The sequence below is a fragment of the Haliotis asinina genome, chromosome 1 (assembly GCF_037392515.1).
Source record: "Haliotis asinina isolate JCU_RB_2024 chromosome 1, JCU_Hal_asi_v2, whole genome shotgun sequence".
In the NCBI taxonomy this organism is placed as follows: domain Eukaryota; kingdom Metazoa; phylum Mollusca; class Gastropoda; order Lepetellida; family Haliotidae; genus Haliotis; species Haliotis asinina.
The window spans coordinates 83,043,627-83,065,395 of NC_090280.1; the positions used below are offsets into that span (position 1 = coordinate 83,043,627).

The 21,769-nt window shown below is 40.4% G+C and overlaps 1 protein-coding gene across 4 annotated transcripts; it reads right to left on the minus strand.

Moving 5' to 3' along the window:
• Window positions 1–1,446: 1,446 nt before the first annotated feature.
• On the minus strand, window positions 1,447–20,190 carry LOC137283562 (steroid 17-alpha-hydroxylase/17,20 lyase-like). 4 transcript variants are annotated; one of them, XM_067815157.1, is made up of 11 exons: window positions 20,122–20,190; window positions 19,159–19,372; window positions 12,873–12,950; window positions 11,929–12,027; window positions 11,538–11,631; window positions 6,123–6,278; window positions 5,063–5,271; window positions 4,416–4,544; window positions 4,053–4,157; window positions 3,258–3,392; window positions 1,447–3,021 (listed from the first exon to the last, which is right to left on the minus strand). In XM_067815157.1, exons 2-11 carry the CDS (start codon window positions 19,358–19,360, stop codon window positions 2,675–2,677), a joined length of 1,554 nt encoding a protein of 517 aa, XP_067671258.1. In that variant the 5' UTR covers window positions 19,361–19,372; window positions 20,122–20,190; the 3' UTR covers window positions 1,447–2,674. The 4 variants fall into 4 exon arrangements, with proteins under 4 accessions (XP_067671258.1, XP_067671241.1, XP_067671250.1 ...); XM_067815140.1 differs by lacking the exon at window positions 20,122–20,190 and adding an exon at window positions 19,614–19,768; XM_067815149.1 differs by lacking the exon at window positions 20,122–20,190 and adding an exon at window positions 19,654–19,733.
• Window positions 20,191–21,769: the final 1,579 nt, after the last annotated feature.

The following is a 21,769-nucleotide window of genomic DNA, read 5'->3' on the forward strand; positions in this document are numbered from 1 at the left end:
GATTTCTTAAACTATTGTATTGTTTCAGTTTATAGCCAGCGTACATCACAAATACCAGTGGTTCATATCTCGTGTTCGCATAGTGTACTGAACAGCAAAAGAAACGCAAGTTTCGCACAAACCATATCTCTTAATGGTAAACTTCATGATCATAAACTTGACAAAAATAATTTATTAACTTAACACATGCTGGCTGGACAGAAGTCGTATGGAGACTGTACGGTTTCCATAGCAAATGCATGCAAGGAATCTGAGTGAGACCGTACGAGGAATGTAGAATGATGCAGGGGCTGGTCACGGTGATAACATTCCTAGGCGTGAGAGCCAGGGTTTTCCGGAGGCACCGAAACCTATTAGAAAGGATGCCAAATGCGCCCTCTGCCACTCTGCGTGCTCGAGAGGCCCGTTAATTGAGGTTTCTCTCATTGTGTGTCAGATACCTATGAGGATACCGTTTCAACAAATGCACCGTCCCCAACAAAAATGTCAGGTCGGGTATCTGCAACATTATGTCATCTATCTTTCACGATAGGCGGCACATAGAACCAAGGGCACCCACGTTCTGTAGCAGGAATTTGTAGTATGAGTCAACTTCAAAGACATTGTTCGGGATGAAAGCCTTTGTAGATGTATCACACACTTCCGGATTTTGTGGCCTCTAGATAATGATTGATGTTTGCTATCAATGGCGGCCAGGCAATGATGGTAGTTTCATTGTCACATGAGGGCACTGGTCATTGGTTGGCATTGCCAGCAATGCATCATTGCAGTCAAGCTACACTTGCACCGCACACCTCGGAAACTAGCACAGCGATAGTGTCGTATGCCATTTTCAAATTGCTGGACGATGAAGCTAGGTGATTCTAGGAGTCAGTCCTTTGAGCAGGTCCCGGAACATAGGTTACTCGATAATGAGGTAGGTTTTGAAGTTCCTATTCGACACTATCAACGCGGTCGTCTCCAGGGTTGGACATGTGATGTATTGAAAGGATACAGCGTTTGGAAATCCCGTGAACAGATACAGAAATATCACCTACTAGTGAGGCCTCCATAATAAGAACACATACGGCATACGAGGAGTTGCCAGGATGTGTCCAAAGCTAACCCTTTTCAAAAGGCAAATCAACGAAAACGTCTTTTCTTCAAAAATAAGAAAAGAATATATCAAATTACGATTATGATAAATCTAGGCTAAAAATTTAAAGTTTCCCCACTGAAGATAGAGGCAGTTTTTAACCTAGTAGTCAAAGCGTTCGCTCGTCACACCGAGGACTCATGTTTGATTCCCAACAAGGGTATAGTGTGTGATGCCCATTTCTGGAGTTCCCTGCTGTGAAAGTGCTGGAATATTACTAAAAGCGGCGTAAAAATAACTCACTCAACCATTTCAGAAAACGCACCAAAAATTGCATATCCACTCTGGTCCAGCCAATCCAAAGGCATAAAAAAGAATTGAGAATTCTTTATTCAGAATTTGAAGGCACTTGACTACAACACATGTTTTGCCGTCTGGAGTATATAAAGGCATTGTGCTGGTATTAATATTACCATATACACAGTACAGTACATTATACGGAGATATATTTCTCTGATCAACCACATTCTATTTGAAAACATTGCATCAATAGTTACGAAGCACTGATAACAGCAGTACACCTACTGGCAATATGTCACAGGAGATCTATGCTGATTTGATTGAAGGGGAAACCTTGGATCTATTAGCTATGTAGCGTCATGCTGTTTCCAGTTTCCTGTCATCCCTGGTGAGTAGTTTGGTCCAGAGTTCACTGCCAAACAGCAGTGTGAGCAGTACAGTTTTATGCACAGCTGATGCAGCTACGAGAGGGTTTACACCATTTGGTTTTATACCTATTCCAACGACAGAGAGAGAGTGAAAGGCTGCTTTTTCTTTGCGCGCCAGTATGTAGTGGCTGACGATATTAAGTAGAGCTTGAAGACCTGAGGGGTGAGTGAGAAAGTTGTCATATCAACTGCTAGGGTTGGGATACCAAGCAGAAGATTTCCAATGCTAATTCCATGTCCAGAACCCTGAATAGTATTGAGATGATTGATGAACACAGAGGCGATATAGGTGGATGAAACACCGCCCTGTCATACCCATTGTTGGACTGGAAACAGAGTGGCAGACATTCACATGCTTTTAAAGTCAGGGTGACAGTAGTTTCAGAGATTTGCCATTGATTCCAAATTCAGATAGATTCAAGAACAGCACCTTGTGCCAGACATGTCAATGAAAGCAGTATATGCCTTACTGCCAAGTTCAACATTGTGACTGATGGTCTCTGTTAAAGGAAGCTGCTGTACATCCATGCCCGGTTTGATATCCTCGTTATTGGGGATTTGGAAATGAGGTGCGCGTGTGCATGATCCATCTTGAAACCCGAGTGCTGATGAGCTTTTCATACAGTTTGTATATGACTGGCAATAACGTTGGATTTGTGCAATAGTATATAAAAAAACGCAGTGTGAATGGTATACCAATGTATCACTTTTAGTGTATGTATGTTAACACCAAGACTGAGCGATTCTTGAGTATAAACAATATACAGTGAATCGTACTAACCGTGCATGATAAACCCGATAAATATTTTAGTTATCATGACATGACAACTGTGTTCCTGTTATTACACATCAACCACAGGGGAAACCCCAACTATACTTTCGATTCAAAGCTGATTTCATAATCCTGTGGTAAGGTAAAGAAAGACCCTCCACGTGGCTCAGTATTCACCTTAGCTCCAGGTGGGAGGGATACTTTGAAATGCCTCATGATTCCAGCCAGCAGAAGATGCAGTTCCGGTTTGGCCACGCTCTCTCCTAGGCACACTCTTCTTCCTGCGGAGAACGGAAGCCAGCTGTCCGGTTTGGCAGCCATCTTACCATTCTGGTCAAGGAACCGATCTGGATTGAATATATGAGGCTCACTCCACTGCTCTGGATCCTGATGCAGCGCGTAGTGGTTAATAAGCACGGTAGTACCTTTTGGAATGTCATAACCACCTGAAAATGTAGTATTTCAATGACGTTAAGTTACGTCCTTGTTTCGTGTCTTTAAAAGACAGTTATACAATAAATGATATTAAAAAGCCAAACAGTACATATTTACACTCACCTGCCATTATTACTAGATAAGACTAATGCCAACTCGTGACATGTTTCTTAGCTGAAATGAGAGTTTGATGTGTAAATTGAGAGACAGAATGTTCATCTGCAGGCATCACAGGAAAGAGACCTACCCACTTTGGTATCACATAGTGTCTTGTGAGGGATTCCACATGGTACCACCATATAGAGCCTCATACTCTCGTGCAGCACAGCCTCAGTGTAAGGGAGATTACTCCTGTCCGATACACTAGGGAATTCACGTCCGCCTGCATATTCGTAAGCATATGTAATAAAAATAGTAAGAGTATTTAGAGTAATTAGAGTATTCAGTATAGCGCTGACGTCCACCACACAAAGGCAATGCTTAAAGCACTGACAGGTCACAGTTCATATGCACAAGATAATCCATGGTCATGGATTTATGAAACATAGTTTTGAAAGAGGTATGTTTTGAATCTCTCTTTGAAGAGTGTCAGAGTTGTCACTAGTTTTAGATCAAGGGGTAGAGTGTTCCAAAGGGTAGCAGCTGCATACGTAATTTAAATTTAATTTAAAGTCATATTGATAGTATTTCAGCCACATCGTGGCTATGGGAGTTAAATTAAAGATAAACTTGGAGCTGACGTTGGCCGACGTGTGGACGCACTATCTCCTGACATAGCACTCTACTGACAGGTTCTCCCAGATATCCATCAAGTCTGTCCCATCAGAGATGGCTGCCAACATCATGACTCTCAAGGTATTTACTTGCTTGGATACCCTGGTAGAAGCAATGTCTGTTGGTGTTGCCACCAAGCACATTAAGAAGTTTATTATCTACAATTTCGCATATGTGTAAGAAGATCACTGAGCCATATTAGAAAAGTACATCAGCAGAAAATCAGCAACGCATTATACCAGCTTACGGAATTAGAGGAGATATGTACCCAGAACGTGGTCCACCTCAGCGTGAAGCTTGTATTGAATGTCTGGATGCTGAGCCAGGGCAAGTAGTGTCCACAGCAGGCTGATGCGAGAGGTGTCCATCCCCGCTGTGGCGACACGATAAAGTCAGTTCACATATATCATTGAAAGACATGAATAAACGTGACTGCAATATATGACTGATCCTTCTATGGTGAACTTGATATGTACTATGCAGATCAACCGTTTCATCTCGGAGTGCCGAAACGTGTTTCCTGTTTAATGCAAAACAATTTAATTAACCTTAAACAAAATGTTACTCTTAGAAATAAAGATTCTCTTTGGATCGACTGAAACAATACTAAAAAGTAGGTTTGAATATGTACCACCAAATATATCGCCAAGAGTTTGTACGATATGACGGTCGGTGATTTGTGACATCACATCCGGGTCCTCATCCTGGTATGCCTCTTCTTGAGCCAGCAATAGGGCATCACAGAAATCTCGGATGGCATCTGTTTTGAGAACGTAAGGAACAGAACGACTGATACTGGGACGCACACCAGTATTGTTAAGTTAATTCATCGTACTATGTTCAATAGCCATTGCAATATACTGAACAACAGATAATCTTCCCTGCCTCTGAACTATATCATTCAAGTGGCTAAATCATATCGTAATCTGCGATCTGGGTAAGTGTCTGCAGGAGAGACCAAACACAATCTTATGGAGAGATTCGTTCTGGATTTCATATGTGTGTGTGTGTGTGTGTGTGTGTGTGTGTGTGTGTGTGTGTGTGTGTGATTTTACCAAAGCCCAAACTATGTTGAATGTAATACTTATTGCAGTTCTTATCATATGAGGTTTTTTTAAAACTCGTCAACCATCGCATAGACGTAAACAATTATACTATTGATGCTTGTCATTATTCACATTAACCTAACACTACTGTAAATATAATCCGCGATTTAGCTTTGTGAAGAAATCTCACGTTATCTGAATGACCATAAAAGCAGGGAAAACCAGTACCTACCTTTACGTATGGTCTGCCGATGCTTGACAAGTTCTTCATTCAACAAGCCAAAGAACTTATCAGTTTCCTTCATGATACTTTTCAACTTCTTGGTAGGGAAGAGACGAAGAGGGGGAATTATGTCCTCAAGAAATCCGTTGCCGAATTCATCCAGAAAGACATTCAAAAATTGCAGCATGTCTCTGAAGTAGTTGTCGCTGACCTCACATCTGAAGGAATCGTTATGGGTAACAAGCAGAAATGTAAATCACACTTACGTGGCAGGATACGTGGTTATTATGAAGTACTGGTGTGTGATCTAAGTTGATAAGTTGATGTATAAACCTCTAATGACGTCACTGTTTTTCAGTTTGGTTTCTTCAATAACACGGTAAACCTATGCGGTCAGTTTCCCAGACATTCTCAAGGAACAGCCATTAAAATTGAACTATTTTATTTGAACAAGTTTTGAAGATTGATATAACTTTCTCTTGCTATTAAAGTTGACTGGCCTGACATATCACAATATTAATACCAGCGCCTCAAACGAGCACTGGCTAGTTGCATGGATAGGTTCGCTATACAAATATTCCTACAGTGATAATAAAGTAATAATAATTAAAAATATTCAATACATTGTGTCGTGCTGGGTTTTGAATCTTCAACCATTTGTTTACTAGCTTGGTGGTCTCATCCACTAAGCTACTTAGGATTTCTATGAAGATTATATTTGCTTGTCAGTATTAAGCATGTTTTCCTCACAAGACAGACAGTATGTGCAGCACATGCTCAGCACAGCAGGGGGTTAAGTCAAGGCATCGGCTGCCCGTTGCATCTTAGTTGATTTCAATAGTATGAACTGAAAGCTTATTTTCGTTGCTAACGAAATGCTTTCATTTACACAGATCACATCATCGGTATTATAAGCAGGACCAAACCTTCTTCTTTCGATCCTTTTCAATTTCCCCTACTTTTGTAAACAAAATCTTCAAGTCTGTTTTAATCCTTCACGTATGTTTCAATGACAGTATTACCACAAGTCCTCATCATACAACTGGTTACACCGTTTAGTTCTACTCACGTGAAATTAAAGCAGATGTTGTTGATGATGTTGAACACAGTGAGGGAGATGATATCATGAGGATTGAATGGCCCCTTTCTCTCCTTTATCAGACCGATGCTTTTGGTCAGAGTTCGTTTTATTCCCTCGTCAAGGTGGGTGCCCGTCATGTAGTACCTATGGCATGAGAGAAAGCAGAATCAGTGCAGTTGATTTTACATTTACGTAAGGCGTAAACTGAGGTTGTTTGCGCAAGTGATTATCGCCGTCAGTAGATTGCTTTTAGTAGACTTCTATTACATTGTATCTTATGGTATCCAAGAATATTTTAACATCTGGAAGCTGACTTAGATCGTCAACATACTCGAGACAGGCTTGGACAATGAAATAGTGAAAAGGACATACATCATTTTCGATTTGCAAATAGGCTTTTTGATTATTGTCTTTTTTGTTATGCATCCTAGATGTCCTATGATGCAAATGATGTTTTGCATCCTGTTACACTTGTTCGTAAGGCTGTAGTTAATCCTCTCAATGCTACTGTCAAACCCACTGGAGATGAGAGCACCGTAATGACACCCCCAAATACAACTGGCAAAACATTATTCAACATGTGGGATTCTCGTGTCATTTAGATTATGTATGGCATGCATTAACTCTCAGCTTTCTAAATATATAACCTTCAGTTAGTTTATGTACCTTGAAAAGCAACGTTCGCGAATTAAAAAGGTGTTTCTCGGCAAAGAGCCGAAAAAAGGCCATTGTTGATTTCAGGCACACCATGGCAAGTGGGTACCCAGATAGTTTGAGTGAGTAAATATTTAAAGTAACATCACCATCTGTCATATCCTGACTGAATCTAAGCTTTTAACTTCAACATAAATACTAAAATCACCAAATTCCTGTCAGCGAAGGAAATAAAACCAACTGTGATATCACAGATACAAGCAATATAACTAGTATCTATCTTTAAAACTGGATTTCAGATTAGAACAATGTGATATGTGGACCGCCAGCACCGGAGATCACCATTCAAGGGACCATAGGACTAACGGTACATTTGTTACCTGCATGAACCCTGGCTAAATTTATACCATATTTTCAGCTACTGGCGATTGTAGGGATGTAAGACCATAATTTAAAATCACACAAATGCTATGTTTGAAAATTCTGGTAAGTTGAAATGTACATTGAAGTTTTTGGGACCAACGTATCCTCGCAGGAGAACAGTACTTTTGAGGACACACAGCCGCCAATCTGAGTTGACAATCTCAAATACCAATAACAAAACATTATTTTGGTATACTTTATTGATACCTCTATGGGTGTCCCACTTCTTGTACATTAGACGTGATACAACCAAAACGTATGGGAACAGCCTACGTAAACGCAGTGAGTCCATTTACAGTCTAAAGTAATTTTTTGTGTTCTTGATGGGCACTTGAAAACGACATTTTGGAACATGCAGTGAAGCAGTTGATTCAGTATTTACTGAGTCCGAGTGAAATGAAACACTGTCAAAACAGCGAAAAACAAGGGTGCTGAAACACACCAGCACCATATGCATGTTTGATTAACACGCCAAGCCACCAAAACCTACTGCATATAACCTCATGTTGATAAAAACTGACTTCAGTTGGGAACCAGCATGATGAGGAACTGGCATTGAGCAATGGCTAGATGAGAGGACAGCTATTATAACGGATGAGCATTACTGTTCATGTCATAAAGTTTTATGACGTAACATAAAATAACAACACCAGACCAAAAATGGGGTAATGATTTCATAATCATAAACACTCAACCCACAAGTTTTAGATAAACATTCAGCAAGAGGTGCGACCTGTGTTTGTGTTTACGCACGTGCAATACATGCTGACCGTGGCGTGAAATCAATACCGCTACTGTTTAACACAAGCCTTAGAGGGATTTAGTTCAGAAAAACAGCAGCAACATTGAACTTTTCAATGTTTAGATGACAACCTGTTTCCCTCTCGTTTCAAATGGTATGTTCTGGAAGGCGTTCGCATATATGCAAATTGGGGTCATTTGTCAGATCCTGGTTCATATAATACTTCTCAAGCAGTAGAGGACGATACAATATAAACACGGGTTATACATCGCCAACAACTGAAAGGTATATCACCATACCAGGGTCCATGAGAACTTACAGTATCTATACTACCTGCATGGGCCTGCATGGGCCCATCCGTGGCGACAATAGGAAAATTTAGCCACAGTTAAAAGAGCATATATACCACGATTAAGAATAACAGTTTGTCTAAACTGACCTTGAATGCTTTGGGACTTACGTACCCTCTCCGGAGGACAATAATTTTACAATACTTCAACCCCCTTTGAAGGCGCAGCCACTAACACTGTAAGCTACTTTGTAAACTACCTATCACTAAAATTTATCTATCTACAAACCATATCAATCAGAATTTATTAATGAAATCAATTTTTTAAAAAAAACAACAACAATGAAATGAGAATGAACAGCAGTAAAAGGTCCTTAACTGTTCTTAAATTAAAGTACACTGAAAGTCTTTAAATAAGCAATCAGTGTTTCACATCAATGTAAATGTATCTGCATTTTTCTCTCATATTACTCATATTATTACATGTCATGTTATTATGTTATTATTGCTATGATTGTAACAGAAAGTAATAATCATTATTGGGTCACAATGTTTAGTGTTCTGAATAGTAGTTATGATGGATCACATTTCGGATGATAGATGGTCAACATTTTTAAGATTTTGGTAGCAGGCTGCCCGGAAATTATCTGCCCGTGGTTTTCTATGTATACTTTTGGGAGACTGCTAGAGAGTTCTACAGTGTTGGCGATGGTCGTATTTGCTCGAACTTTCGGGAGATGACTGAGTAGATATATATAAAGGCTAGTTGCCGTGTTGAGACACACATTCACATTCACTGGAGTCAATCGCTGCCAACGCTTGAATCAACAATAGCCGCTGTCAGACCGCTCGCTCTGTCACATTCTGCATAACTGTTTCACTCTCGCACTAAGACTGAGTTTGCTATATTATATTATGTGACGCATTGCCTTAGATTTTGTCTCACTTGTATTGTATTTGAAATCAGTATTGGGAAATTGACTTGTGGTCAATTGCATATGGAAATGTTCAATCAACATACACAAACGTGACGTCACGGTGTCATCAAAGTTATGAAGGGTCACTACGAGTCAACAGCGCGTGTGGCCACCTTGTGCTGCAACACATGTTCGCAATCTCCCAGGCATGGACGGACAGAAATTTTTAATGACCTCCTGTGGGATAGTCTGCCAGTGATGTTGGAGGGCCTGTGACACTTCTGCAACTGTTCGTGGTGATACAGGTTGATTTCGGACCCTCCTGTCAAGTTCATTCCACAGGTGCTCAATCGGGTTCATGTCGGGGAACATTGCAGGCCAGTTCATCACTTGAACGTTCTCACGATTCAGGAAGTCCACTGTTACGCTGGCTACATGAGAACGACCGTTGTCATTTCGGAAAACGTAGCGTGGTCCATCACGGTGAGTAGAGCAGGACGAAGAATGTTTTCCACATACCGACGAGCACTGAGATTATGGTCTACAACAGCCATTCGGGATCGGAAGTTGATGTTGATGGCAACCCAAAACCAAGACACTTCCGCCTCCAAACCGATCGTACTCTAGTACACAGTTTGGCGGTACACGTTCGCCCCGTCGTCGATAAACTCTGAGACGTCCATCTGCAAAGGACAGGTTGAACCTGGACTCACCTGAGAAAATGACATTTCGCCATGGTCTATTGCCAACATAAGCCCCGTTTGCTGCCCAACGTTGTCTGCCAACAGGATCGGACCACGGTATGGGGGACGGCACCGGATGTTGAATGCAGCATGTCGTCTCCGAATTGTATGTGCCCTGATATGGCGTTGCCTTGCCCCACCCGAAGCGCCTAGTTAGACCATCCCAGAGATCGTTCCTTTGATCATGTGTTAAGCGTGGCATTTTTGTGAAGTGCTGAAGTTTCGAAACAGCTTGTGCTTTTAAAGGACCAGGGTCACGTAATTCACGGCCACGAGTTGACTTGTCACTTTAGTTGCGTTTGCATGATGTAACCCCGTGTTGCATTTTGTTCATGAAAGCTCATTACAGAACAATGACACTGGATTCGAACACGAATTGGGACCCAATAAGGCCTTCCACCCTCATTTTTTCCATACTGACGTTTGAAAAAAAATATCCAACAAAATTTCTTCCTGCCATTCCTAAAACCCGATTGCGTTTTCAATTGCTTAAAGTACGTTTATCCCCTGTGATGTTATGAGATATCAGAAATAAGGATATTTGAAATGGGTTTATACAGGTTCCCAATACTAAATGATTTCCACTTTTAATCAGTTCACGTAAATTCAGAATTTGTTTACATTATTTATGTTGGGTTTCGTCTTACCCTCTGTGTTTTTGAACATAACTTGATTCGGGGATAATATAATGTTACATTTTCGAGCAATAATTTGTCGTTTTTCAGTTGTCCCGTCTTTAATGATGCGCCGACTGTTCGAAATCGCCACCCTTTCTACAATGACTTATAGGTTTATTACAAGCTACTGATCAAAGTCGAACTCCATCGATTTTATGGTTGGTTGTAATCACTCCACTATAATAACGAAAGTCTAAGAGTTAACAAGGAAAGTTTTCTATACATTTACCAAACCGTGAATGGTATCCATATAACTTAATTTATTTATGCTTTAGTTCCTTTTGGTTTATTTCAAAATATTACCAAACAAAATGATGTGGTGAGTGAAAGAGTGAGTGAGTGCGTTTAGTTTTACGCCGCACTCAGCAATATTCCAGCTGTATGGCGATTGTCTGTAAACAATCGAGTCTGGACCAGACGATCCAGTGATCAACATCATGAGCATCGATCTGCGTGATTGGGAACCGATGACATGTGTCAACCAAGTCAACGAGTCTGACCACTCGAACCCGTTAGTCGCCTTACGACAAGCATAGTCGCCTTTTATGCCAAGCATGTTTTGCTGAAGGTCTATTGTACCCCGGGACCTTCACGGGTCACTTCAGCATGGTATCTCAGTGAACTAGCACAGTAAAACCAGCTTAAATCTGGGCTAGAACAAGCAACCACACACATATACACATGCACGTCGTCATGTGAGCGAAACACTCTCAAGTACGACGTTAAATCCCATTTCACCTCGTCCCACCGATTGCTTCGTGTATTTACATCAGTACGTGTTTACCTATAACCAGTACATCACATTATGAAGGTACTATTTATAATGACGTAATCCTCTCTTCCAGTTACCGTGCCAACGGAAATATAAAACACACATAATTGCAAACACCATAACCATCATAACCATTTGATCCCAAAGTTTGTTTTATATACCGCGAATGCAAAGTTAAGCGCTAACCTCAACGCTTTTGTAGCCAGCTTTCTGTGCAGTTTCCAAGTAGGACTGTAGTCGCTTAAGACGATATTCCTCCCTCCGTCACTCAGGAGCAGGGCTGGGGAGAAACTTATCATATGTGTAAGCGTGCATGCATTTAGTATATTTGCGAGTTTTTGGTTATATGTGGTAATTAAATGACAATAATACGTGCATATCATCAACGGTTAAAATCAATAGTCATTCTGTACGAACTGTTCTTGTTGGATATACAAACTGTACAGACAGTACTTCATGTACAGGCCACTAAAGCAGTTTATGAAATACCAATTGTGTCATACCAAGATGAACCATAGTTTTACTGATGCTATCGCTTTGAATGAAATGGTCATGACATTAACCATCTCATATTTACCGGAATACACCTGAACCCGTCCAGCAAAGTCTGCCTGTCTTTTAACCATGGCCTCCATGACGACGTCGATACTGTTTAGTCCCACAATTGTAATGTGTCCTGTGACGAGAAATATTCATCAAGACTAATACAGTTTAGCTCAATAGAATATTTGCCTGTGCAGCTAACGAGGTAAACATATAGATAACAATCATATTATCATCTTTATTATCACACGAGATACTGACATATTAACAATGTTTAAAAAATAAACATTTTCTAAACGAATGATATTTTCTTTTACAGATTAAGATGGAACTGCAGCAGATTATTGTTTGCGTATTTCTGGATAATTTGGACAAATCAGGTTCACGATGTACTCATCTTCTGTTTCCTTAGTACGAAAGGACATATTCAGCAATGTCAGCAATATGCAAATGGGATTTTAGGCACACTCCATCTTCAATCATAAGCATATGTAAACTGAGACGGAATAGTGCAAGTGCAACACCAATATTGGTTCAGCATTTCTTGATGCACTGTGTTTCCTTCACATGAAGATACAATCTAGTTTCACTCAGTGTTGATAACTGATGTTTCCAGATTTGTGAAGAAATATCCCAAGCCCCGTGTGTAAATTCTCTCACAAACTCAATACTTACAGGAACATTCTGGACAACCCAGATATAACTAAAACAAAACCTGAAGAACGTCTCACTCAGTAAACATATTATATGTCTGTATTATGAACTGTGAACTAGATTTAGTCACGATGTAGCTAACATATTGCCGTGACTGTAAATTTTAACTCACTCATTCATTCCAATCGATATCAACACCTATACCGTTGAACATGTGTGAACGTTAGATGTGATAATGACATGGAGCTATTTTACTCTGGAAAAACGCTTTTGCAGCTGTTTCCAATGCTGAAGAGTATCTGTGACTTGTGATTGTTTACACACCGATATTAAACTTGACAACTGGACCATACTTGGCCTTCCACTCCATCATCTTCTCGTAGATTCTTGCATTTCGGAAGTCTGAAGTTAAAATAACGTCATTTTAAACCTTGTTTTCAAAGAGGCAGTTGCTATCCCTACCAATGTATGTGATGCTGGTTTCTACATTGACGCATACGCATTATAACCCCTTCATACTTGGAATGAAAATTCCTGGTAATTCTTCACTGCATCCTGAAACGTTTTATTCTACTTCGAAAGCACTCCATCTATTCGTGTCAGTTCTTGTACAATTTCGGAATGTTTTGAACATGTCATTCAAAGTGGAACATTTCGAACAGCATTTGAAATACATTCTTACCACATTCTAAATAATTCTGACAACATTGTAGTAGTCGCCGGAGAATCGGACAGGCTAGTCACTTCTCCAAATCCTGCAAGAATGTCCCAAATACGCCCCGAATGCACTTCGATTGCTTGTCGAAGTTAGGCGGATTTCAAACGTATCGGAGCATTTCGATTATTGTTGGAATACAACTGGAATGTACATGGAATACACATCGAATACAGACAGAACGTTCGGAATGCTCTTCAAACGAACCCTTTCGTCATCAGAATACCGCCGAATTGCGTAAAAACTGAGAACTCAGAGGACCCAAAGTGACTGGTAATATCATAACACATCAATATGCTGGTGTCTTATTTTATGCGGAAACTTATCAGCAAATCGAATGTTCATATATCACCTATCCATGAATCATCTTGTTCTGAGCGGGCACGACTCAGACTGGGTTGATGAGGTAATGTTTAAGAATCCCTCGCTTCTATTTTGCAGCCTGTGTGTCTATTTTTACTCCTGCCACATGCAACAGTTCTTTAAGCTGCAGAGCTTAGGATAACGAATCCTCATCAAGTTGTACAGGTAGACATAGCATCCAACGGCGTCCATCATAACGGAAGGCCTGTTCAACATAGCTATGAGGAGGATTTCCATCACTGGGCCATGATTCCAAATGCATTTTCCACTATCCGCCGGCCCTTGCTGATCCTGTAGTTGTAGATTCACTTGTCCTATGGTTTCATCCAGAAAGTCCGTACTCCAAAGGCATCATCTCCTACAATTGCCTGCGTTCATCTTGTCGTAAGAGGAAAGGATATGGAAATTCTATGCTTCCGTCTTCAAGACAGTTTTTGAGCTTGCACTCGTCTGGAGATATAAGCACCACACATACTTCCGTAAGCACCAACGCCCATCCACAGGAACTTGTAATTCACAGCCACAAGGACCATGAAGAGACGTCCTTGCAATCGTGGTATAATTAGCCGCTCTTTTCAGGTTTCCTGGCCATATGTTTGCCATCTATAGCTCCTACACCTACTACTGAATACCTCTTCAGTGGGTGCCCATTCTTCTGGAATGGTGGGGCAGATGATAACCTCGTCCTTATACCCCTCCACGGTTGTACATAATTCTGGTGTATCTATGACCTGAAGCCAGAAACCTCAAAGTGATGGGAACGTCAAGCCTGGAGTTACCGCCTCTCTCATATATGGATCCTGCTTCTGTATTCTGCGTCCCAGTCTCTGCCCCAACTCAAATTAACTCATCCCAAGGTAGCTGGAGAATGACTTCGTGTCTTCAACTCTCAGCTCCTCCATCAGTCTTCTGTAATGTCAGCCTCCATGTTTCCTATGTCAGCCACGGTATGGTCTGGAATCTCCTAGGTCTCCACATCTCTTTCAATCAGGTCTTGCTTGAGGACAGCAATCTGGAGCAAGGCAACAGGATCCAAGGGTCCATACTGTATAGGAGTTGGGCAGAGACCGGTGAATAATCCAGATTCAGCAGGCTTTTACACCTCATAGGGAAACATTCCGTCAGCATTCTTGATGCATTTCACTTTACATTCTATATGCATTTGAAGGATATTTGAAATATTCGACCTGTATTCTGTTTAAAGTCTTCAACACTCGATCCATATTCAGGGTTCATTCCGAGACGGTTCTGCATGCATTCTATGTAAATTCGAGGAGCATTCGAGGTACTTTCCCACTAAAATTGCGACTGCTATTCGCGCAGCAATCTAAATGTTCCAACAACATTCTTAAAAAAATGAAAACAAAAATATTTGGACATTCTCTCGCTTCGAGTTTTGGATTTTTTTTTATTCTGGTTGATTCTCGTGGATTACTGTCAGTTCGAAATAAATGTGAAGGAGCCTTTTGCAATTGAGTTGCTGAAACTGAGTGTAATCATAATTTCACATTACAGTGTACAAACATGCCTGTATGATATTTCTTTAAAACGGTGGATAGCTGCTGTTGTAGAAGGAACACGAAACGTGTTACAGTTGATTCATTCAGCATACATAACCGTGACAGAATGACATTGATGTCTGTCAGGTACACGTACTTTGTAAATGTCAACACAAAATCCTTAGTCATACGGCATATGTCAAAACGAGTCAGTTGAACAATTCCCAATGTTCAGTGAGCACGTGTTTATGAATAACCGTCAGTTAGACCACCTAGTGTTTGAAAAGTGACTGTATTGTAATTTACTGCTGGGTCTCACCACAAACACAGAGGACGGCAAGTCAACTGTTCATTTGAAATAAACACGGTGACACTGTAAAAATCAATATAAGGAACCCCATAGGACAGCAGCCTTGCCATTTCCTCGTCGAATTATAAGCGATTTGTTCATGTTTCATAGAGCCTTATGGAAAAATACTGAAACCTTGATTATTGTAACCATGATCAAATGATTTAGGAGTTAAAAACCTATTGTTTTTTACGTTTTGTAAGTGATTATAGTTGGTTGAACGCTGCTAAATGTCATTTTAAACCGAACATTCCATTCTACAATGACATATGCACCATGAACAAAACGCATTGTAACTATGCACTCATTTCCCTTGCGTAGTGGCTTGGTTGCACTGCGGATAGAGCCTTCTCAGTGGTTTCGCCCATACTCAGGGGTGAAACAGGAAAAAGAAACAATTTACATAGTGTCAAATGCTTTAATTATTTCCACAACGATGTTTTCGTCAAATACATTGCAAGCTGCAACACCTGTACTGATACTCTACTTCTGATGTTATGGACAACTTTAATGGAATGAGTTGTGCAAGAAGGAACACCAAACATAGTTTCGTCTGGTTTGACCTTCGTTCTGACGTCAATGCGACGTGCCATTTTCGAAACGTGGCTGTCCTAGATCCGTGTAAGTGCTTTGCGCAGTTCCCAAAGTAAATATAGTCGCCGGAACGAATGACAAAGGCTGATGTCTGGGGTTCGATCATTTATTGTGGGTTTTTCTGGTGATTCAACATGGCATACATTAAATATGTACATATATTATATATTTAATGCACCGGATGTATATTGCCACTGATTTAATTTCATTTCTCTTCATTGTTTCATAATAAAACCCAGGTAAAATATTGCATAATAACACACACATTCTCACATTACATACAAAGAATAATCTCAAGAGTGACACAATAATACTTTGTAACCAAACAATTAGTACACATATATGCACCTACGTATATATGGTAAAGAGCCTATCAAGCGCATGGCGGCGCCCTCCAAAACCACATGGCATTCACGCTACCGTCTGTAGTACACAAACAGCAATTTATTCAGTCACAAATCACACTTTTTGGAATGATAATGTGCAAGAAATATACTATGAATTAGGGAAATTTAATTTTAAAAGTAACTACGTTAGCAAAGATATTAAAGAAACTTGTTTAAACTATTACATAATTACTAATGTTAGTTCATTAACTACAAGAAGTTATAATACAATTATATTTAAACATAGTATCGTATGTTATTGTGGACTGGATTATTACACTCGCCTTACTTGTACAAACAAGTAGTGGAAAAATGCTACACCGCCACACCAACACAAAATGGCTCACGTGTCAAACTCTGTGTACCAATTCGAAGTAAAGGTTAATTGCTCAGCGGAAACATGCAGAGCCAACCGTTTACCAGTCAGCCAATCACAAATCAGTGTCAAATAACTGATAACATGATAAACAATTGCTGGGGTCGTGACCTGACAACACTTAACATGGAACAAACCCTTGAACTATGAACCTTGACTAACAGCCTTCAATATATACAGTGATCTCAGAATAACTGCATGTTTCTTAAAATGCTACCTTTGCCATCAATATAAAATATTAATCTTTTCACCGCAAATGAACTGAATAACCTAAAGACATACTACCACCTAAAACCTTTTAATGAACTATGTTTTTATGTACTTATATTTTAATTGCATTTTATGACTTGTAACTAAAATGACCTCAACCGCAGCAAAATGACATTCCTAAAATACAACTTGGAAGTTGAAACAACTGTAATTATATTAATTACAACATAGATAAAAAGACTAAGTCTGTAAATTGCAAGTTACAACTTGACGTCGAGTTTGAAAAGGGATTGATTGTGGAATAAGACTTACATGTCCAATCAACCACCTTTTGGAGCAGACCGCTTTGCAAAATGGCCGAATACTGACGTCTTTGAGAGTTTGACGAAACAATGCTACACGATGACAATTGCTAGGGCTCACTATCCTATTACCTTCTATAATAAAAAAAATCAAACTCAAGTACAAGACACAGGCCCAAACATAAACAAACAGTATCTAACAAGAAATCCCTCTTAAACATTCATCCTCATCTACACAAAATGTGCAGCAGATCATTAGTAAATACTTACCTACCTGGTAAATGCTATATTCTTTTCAGCTTAGAATGATAAGAATTGGAAATTCGCAAGATTTGCAAATTTATACTACCCATTCCACCATGTCCCGTTGCATCGTTCAAAACGTATATGTCCATAGTTGACGCCTTCACCGCAAGGTCGCTGCCACTGCTGGTGATCCGTGTCCAATCTAGTCCCAAATGATGAACACAATGTTCCAAGTTAGTTGCATGTACACAAGCAGCAGTGTCACTCTTTCACCGCATGCCGAGGTGGAGGCATCCACGTGAAACCATGATCCACACACGTCGATCACAAAAAAAATATTTAAATAGTTACACATCGTAAGTCGATCAGAAAAGCTTCTTTTCTTCGATTGTTCAGGGTTCAGATACGACCGTCCGTGAAGAATTTCCACCATCACTTCAAATTTCCTCCATGTCCGATCCAAACACATCAACGAAATCGCCGAGGCCACAAGTAACAGTTTCAGACGACATGATTTTTTTGGTTTTGTCTTTTTTTTCATTTTCACACGGGTTAATGTGTGCAAAATATTCCTACGCACAGTGAACCGGCACTGAGATTGAAAAAAATGATTTTTGTAGCAACAGCCAATCCCAAACGAACAAAGTTAAATGTCACGGTAGATTACTTTGTAATCATATCTTTTCATAAAGACTAACCCAAAGTCATATTTTCATTGGATACTTGAAAGACACTTTCTATATGAATTTAAAATGAAAGAATTCTGAAATCACTACCTGGCCCCTACTGCCCATAGGCGCATTAAAGTACCTCGGTGCCTCTGATCTGGTCTTGCCTGCTTATAAACGCCCGATGGTGGTGCATCCCTGAGCTTTGTTCAGATTTGGCAGTATGACGTTTAGTGAGAGTTTTAACCTAAGTGAAGGAACTTCATAATCTGTGCACTTTTATAGTGCTTGTCGAGCCTTTTGCACCTGCGTACCATTCCTTTGCGTTAATTACTGCAGATGACATCAGCTGCCTTTTCGCGATTTTTCACTGTTCCCCATCTGTTTACGGACTCATCGATTTTCAAACGTTTTTGCGATTACGACGCATTTGTAAGCTCCATATCAAAACAATTCACGAGAAAAGTTTCTCTTCTGCGTTACTTTTTAAAGGGTATTTTCCTGAGGAGTGAGTGAGTTTAGTTTTACGCCACACCCAGCAATATTCCAGCTTTATGGCTTTATGGCGGTGGTCTGTAAATAATCGAGTCTGCACCAGACGATCCAGTGATCAAAAGCATGAGCATCGATCTGCGCAGTTGGGAACCGATGACGTATAAACCCAGTCAGCGAGCCTGATCACACGTGGCCTCTTACGACAAGCACAATCGCCTTATAGAGCAAGCATGTGTTGCCGAGGGCCTATTCTACCCCGGGACCTTCCAGGTTTTTTCCCCCGAGGTATCCATATCGATATCGGATATCCGTTGCTGTCCCGGGATAGGCCAAGGGAACTTTCATGTGATGCTCTGTTTATCAGTGAAGGTAAAGTTGATTTGATAAGTACATCGTAACAAACAAACCTAGGAGGTTCCCAAGCAACGGCAGGCCTCTTGGTCCAGGGGGTAGGTTGTACCTCTTCTTGGTTATCAGATAAACGGTTACTCCAGCAATTGTTCCCACTAGAATAGCCCGACCTGTGAGACTCTTCGGTAACAATTCCTCCTTCCCTTTGAGAAAGTCCAGCAGCTGGTCCAGGTAAGGGACGTTCTCCAGTAGCGCCATGTCCAGAGTCAACTGCCAACACAACACAGACTCACATAGACATCGTACAAATAAACACCCCGATTTTCAGGTCAGGCATGAAAACATGAACGTATTGAAGTCTTGCACATAGTCCGTGAGTTCATATATAATGTCACATAGGCAATGTTTTCTCTAATAAAAACTAATAGCACTATTTTGAAACCAAACACATCTTTGCCTCAAACCTTCAGGTCTGTCCTTCTGTTTTTAGTACTGTGTCAAGTTGACCAACCGTTCTACGAAAACAGCATATATATCCAGGTCATTCGTACTTTTGTTCATATGGGACACACGTCACTCGGAGGAAACCATGGTATATCTTGCTATTACTATATTGCCCCAGACAAGTGTTATCTGGCCAAATTGCGCCAGATATAGGTCACGCTTATCGGCGATATGTCAAGTCTCGAGTCTGGTTGCAACTGGTGCACTCCCTAGGCATTTAAAATAAGATAACGTCGACTATAAAAATGTATTGTCAATGCGCAGTTTTTCGTAAATGAAGACATAATCTATGTTGGTAGGAGGGCCGATGTGTCGCATCGTGTAAACCTTCCATGTGTCATACAAGCAAGAGCAGGCTGATTAGTTGACGACACATTAATGGTGTTACATTAGCTTCGCAGTCGTGTTTCCTAACCCTGAAAACATAGACATCGGAACGTTCTAAACTCGTTCGTTCAATAGTTGTGCGAGTTTACACTTCACTGTCAAGCCAAAATAAGTAACATTAACATTACCTGTTTATTGAGAGACTCTTGTGAAGCCACCGACTGACGACTGAATGACCTCGCTGGTGAGTCTGGAGCAGTCACAGAGGGTCTGTATGGATAAACAAGATATATCAGAGGGTGTAAGCAGGTGTCCTATTTCTTCGTGAAATGGTTTTTAACATCGTGATCAAGATTGTTGCACTTCAGCGACTTGACTGCACATGTCTGTGTGGGTTAGACTTGGTCTCCTTAGAAGTGGGAGGCGTTGAAAAACTTTCACATCATACAAAACTAGTCTCGTAGTTTCCACAAACATTCCCTTTTGGAAGCTTCAGTAAATGCTCCTAATATTTTCATCACCCAATGGTTGGTTGGCTTGTTGTTTAACGCCAACAGCCTATGTAGCGTCAACATCAGAATATCGATATACACAACTGGAGTACAATGACATGTACAAACCAATTCAGCGAACCTGACCACCCGATCCCGTTAGTCGATCCTACAGTATATCATGCTCTGTATAGCTTGAATGTAGTTCAGGGTAGTTCAAGTATATTTAATCGAACTAAATGCTGGTCATTAGGAAACATATATCAAGGATCAATTCCCGCCCAAGGTACGGAATATGACCAAAAAGGCCGAGATGTTCGTCATCTCAGTGGACGCGACTCTCTTTTAAGGAATCTTTCTAAATTTGGGAACAGATTTGGCGAAACGTTACCAAATTATTCATCATCATCATCATCAAATTATAACCTTCAGCTCCGTGAATTCTATACCAAACGCAACAAGAAAAGAAACCAATCAATTTAACCTCCTATAAAGTTGAGGGTTACAACGTAACTTTTTCACTCCATGAATTACTTACCAGAGCTCACTACACTGCGGCATAAGCTGAAGGTATGCGTCATCAGCTTCTAAAACACGTACCTGATTTATGTCTGTAGTTTCCAAATATTTGATGAATTGTGGACAGCTGGAAACTTTCCTCTTAAACGGCGTGATGCCATTATAATTCCTATACTTCCTATAATTCCACTGGGAACAAATAATGTACTGTACTATGTTTTTGGGGTTACAGAAAGCATATGATACATTAAGAGAGTGAGTATATGTTACGCCGCTCTCAATAACATTCCAGCAATGTCACGGCGAAAGACATCATAAATAGGTTTAACATATAGCATCCATGCAGGGAATCGAACCATCGCCGCATGATCGGTGTGACGAGCTAAAGCTTTAACCAAGAGGCTACCCCACAGTTCAACATATGATACGTGGGAACATGGTATCTTATTTGGATTGTGGGGCAGATTACCAGTTTCTTGATACCATGAACAAGGCGTCCCTTAAGGCATCATCCTGTCTGTTACACATTTTAGCATCACACGAAACAACCTCACTTCTTGAACAGTTGATGGGATCTTTTTCGTGGGCGGCTTTCATGTCGTGGTAAGAACATGCAATAGAAAGGCAGTTTTAATTATGCCTTAACAAAATTCATAAATGAGCATATGAACATGGGTTTAAGTTTTCAGAATCCAGGACAAACTGTATGCACCTTTGGCATTCATACAAGCATCACAAGAATCTCGACCTATTCTTAGATGGTACTCCCATCAGGGTAGTAGATGCGTCCAAATTCCTGGGCCTGATATATGACTGTCATTTGAAA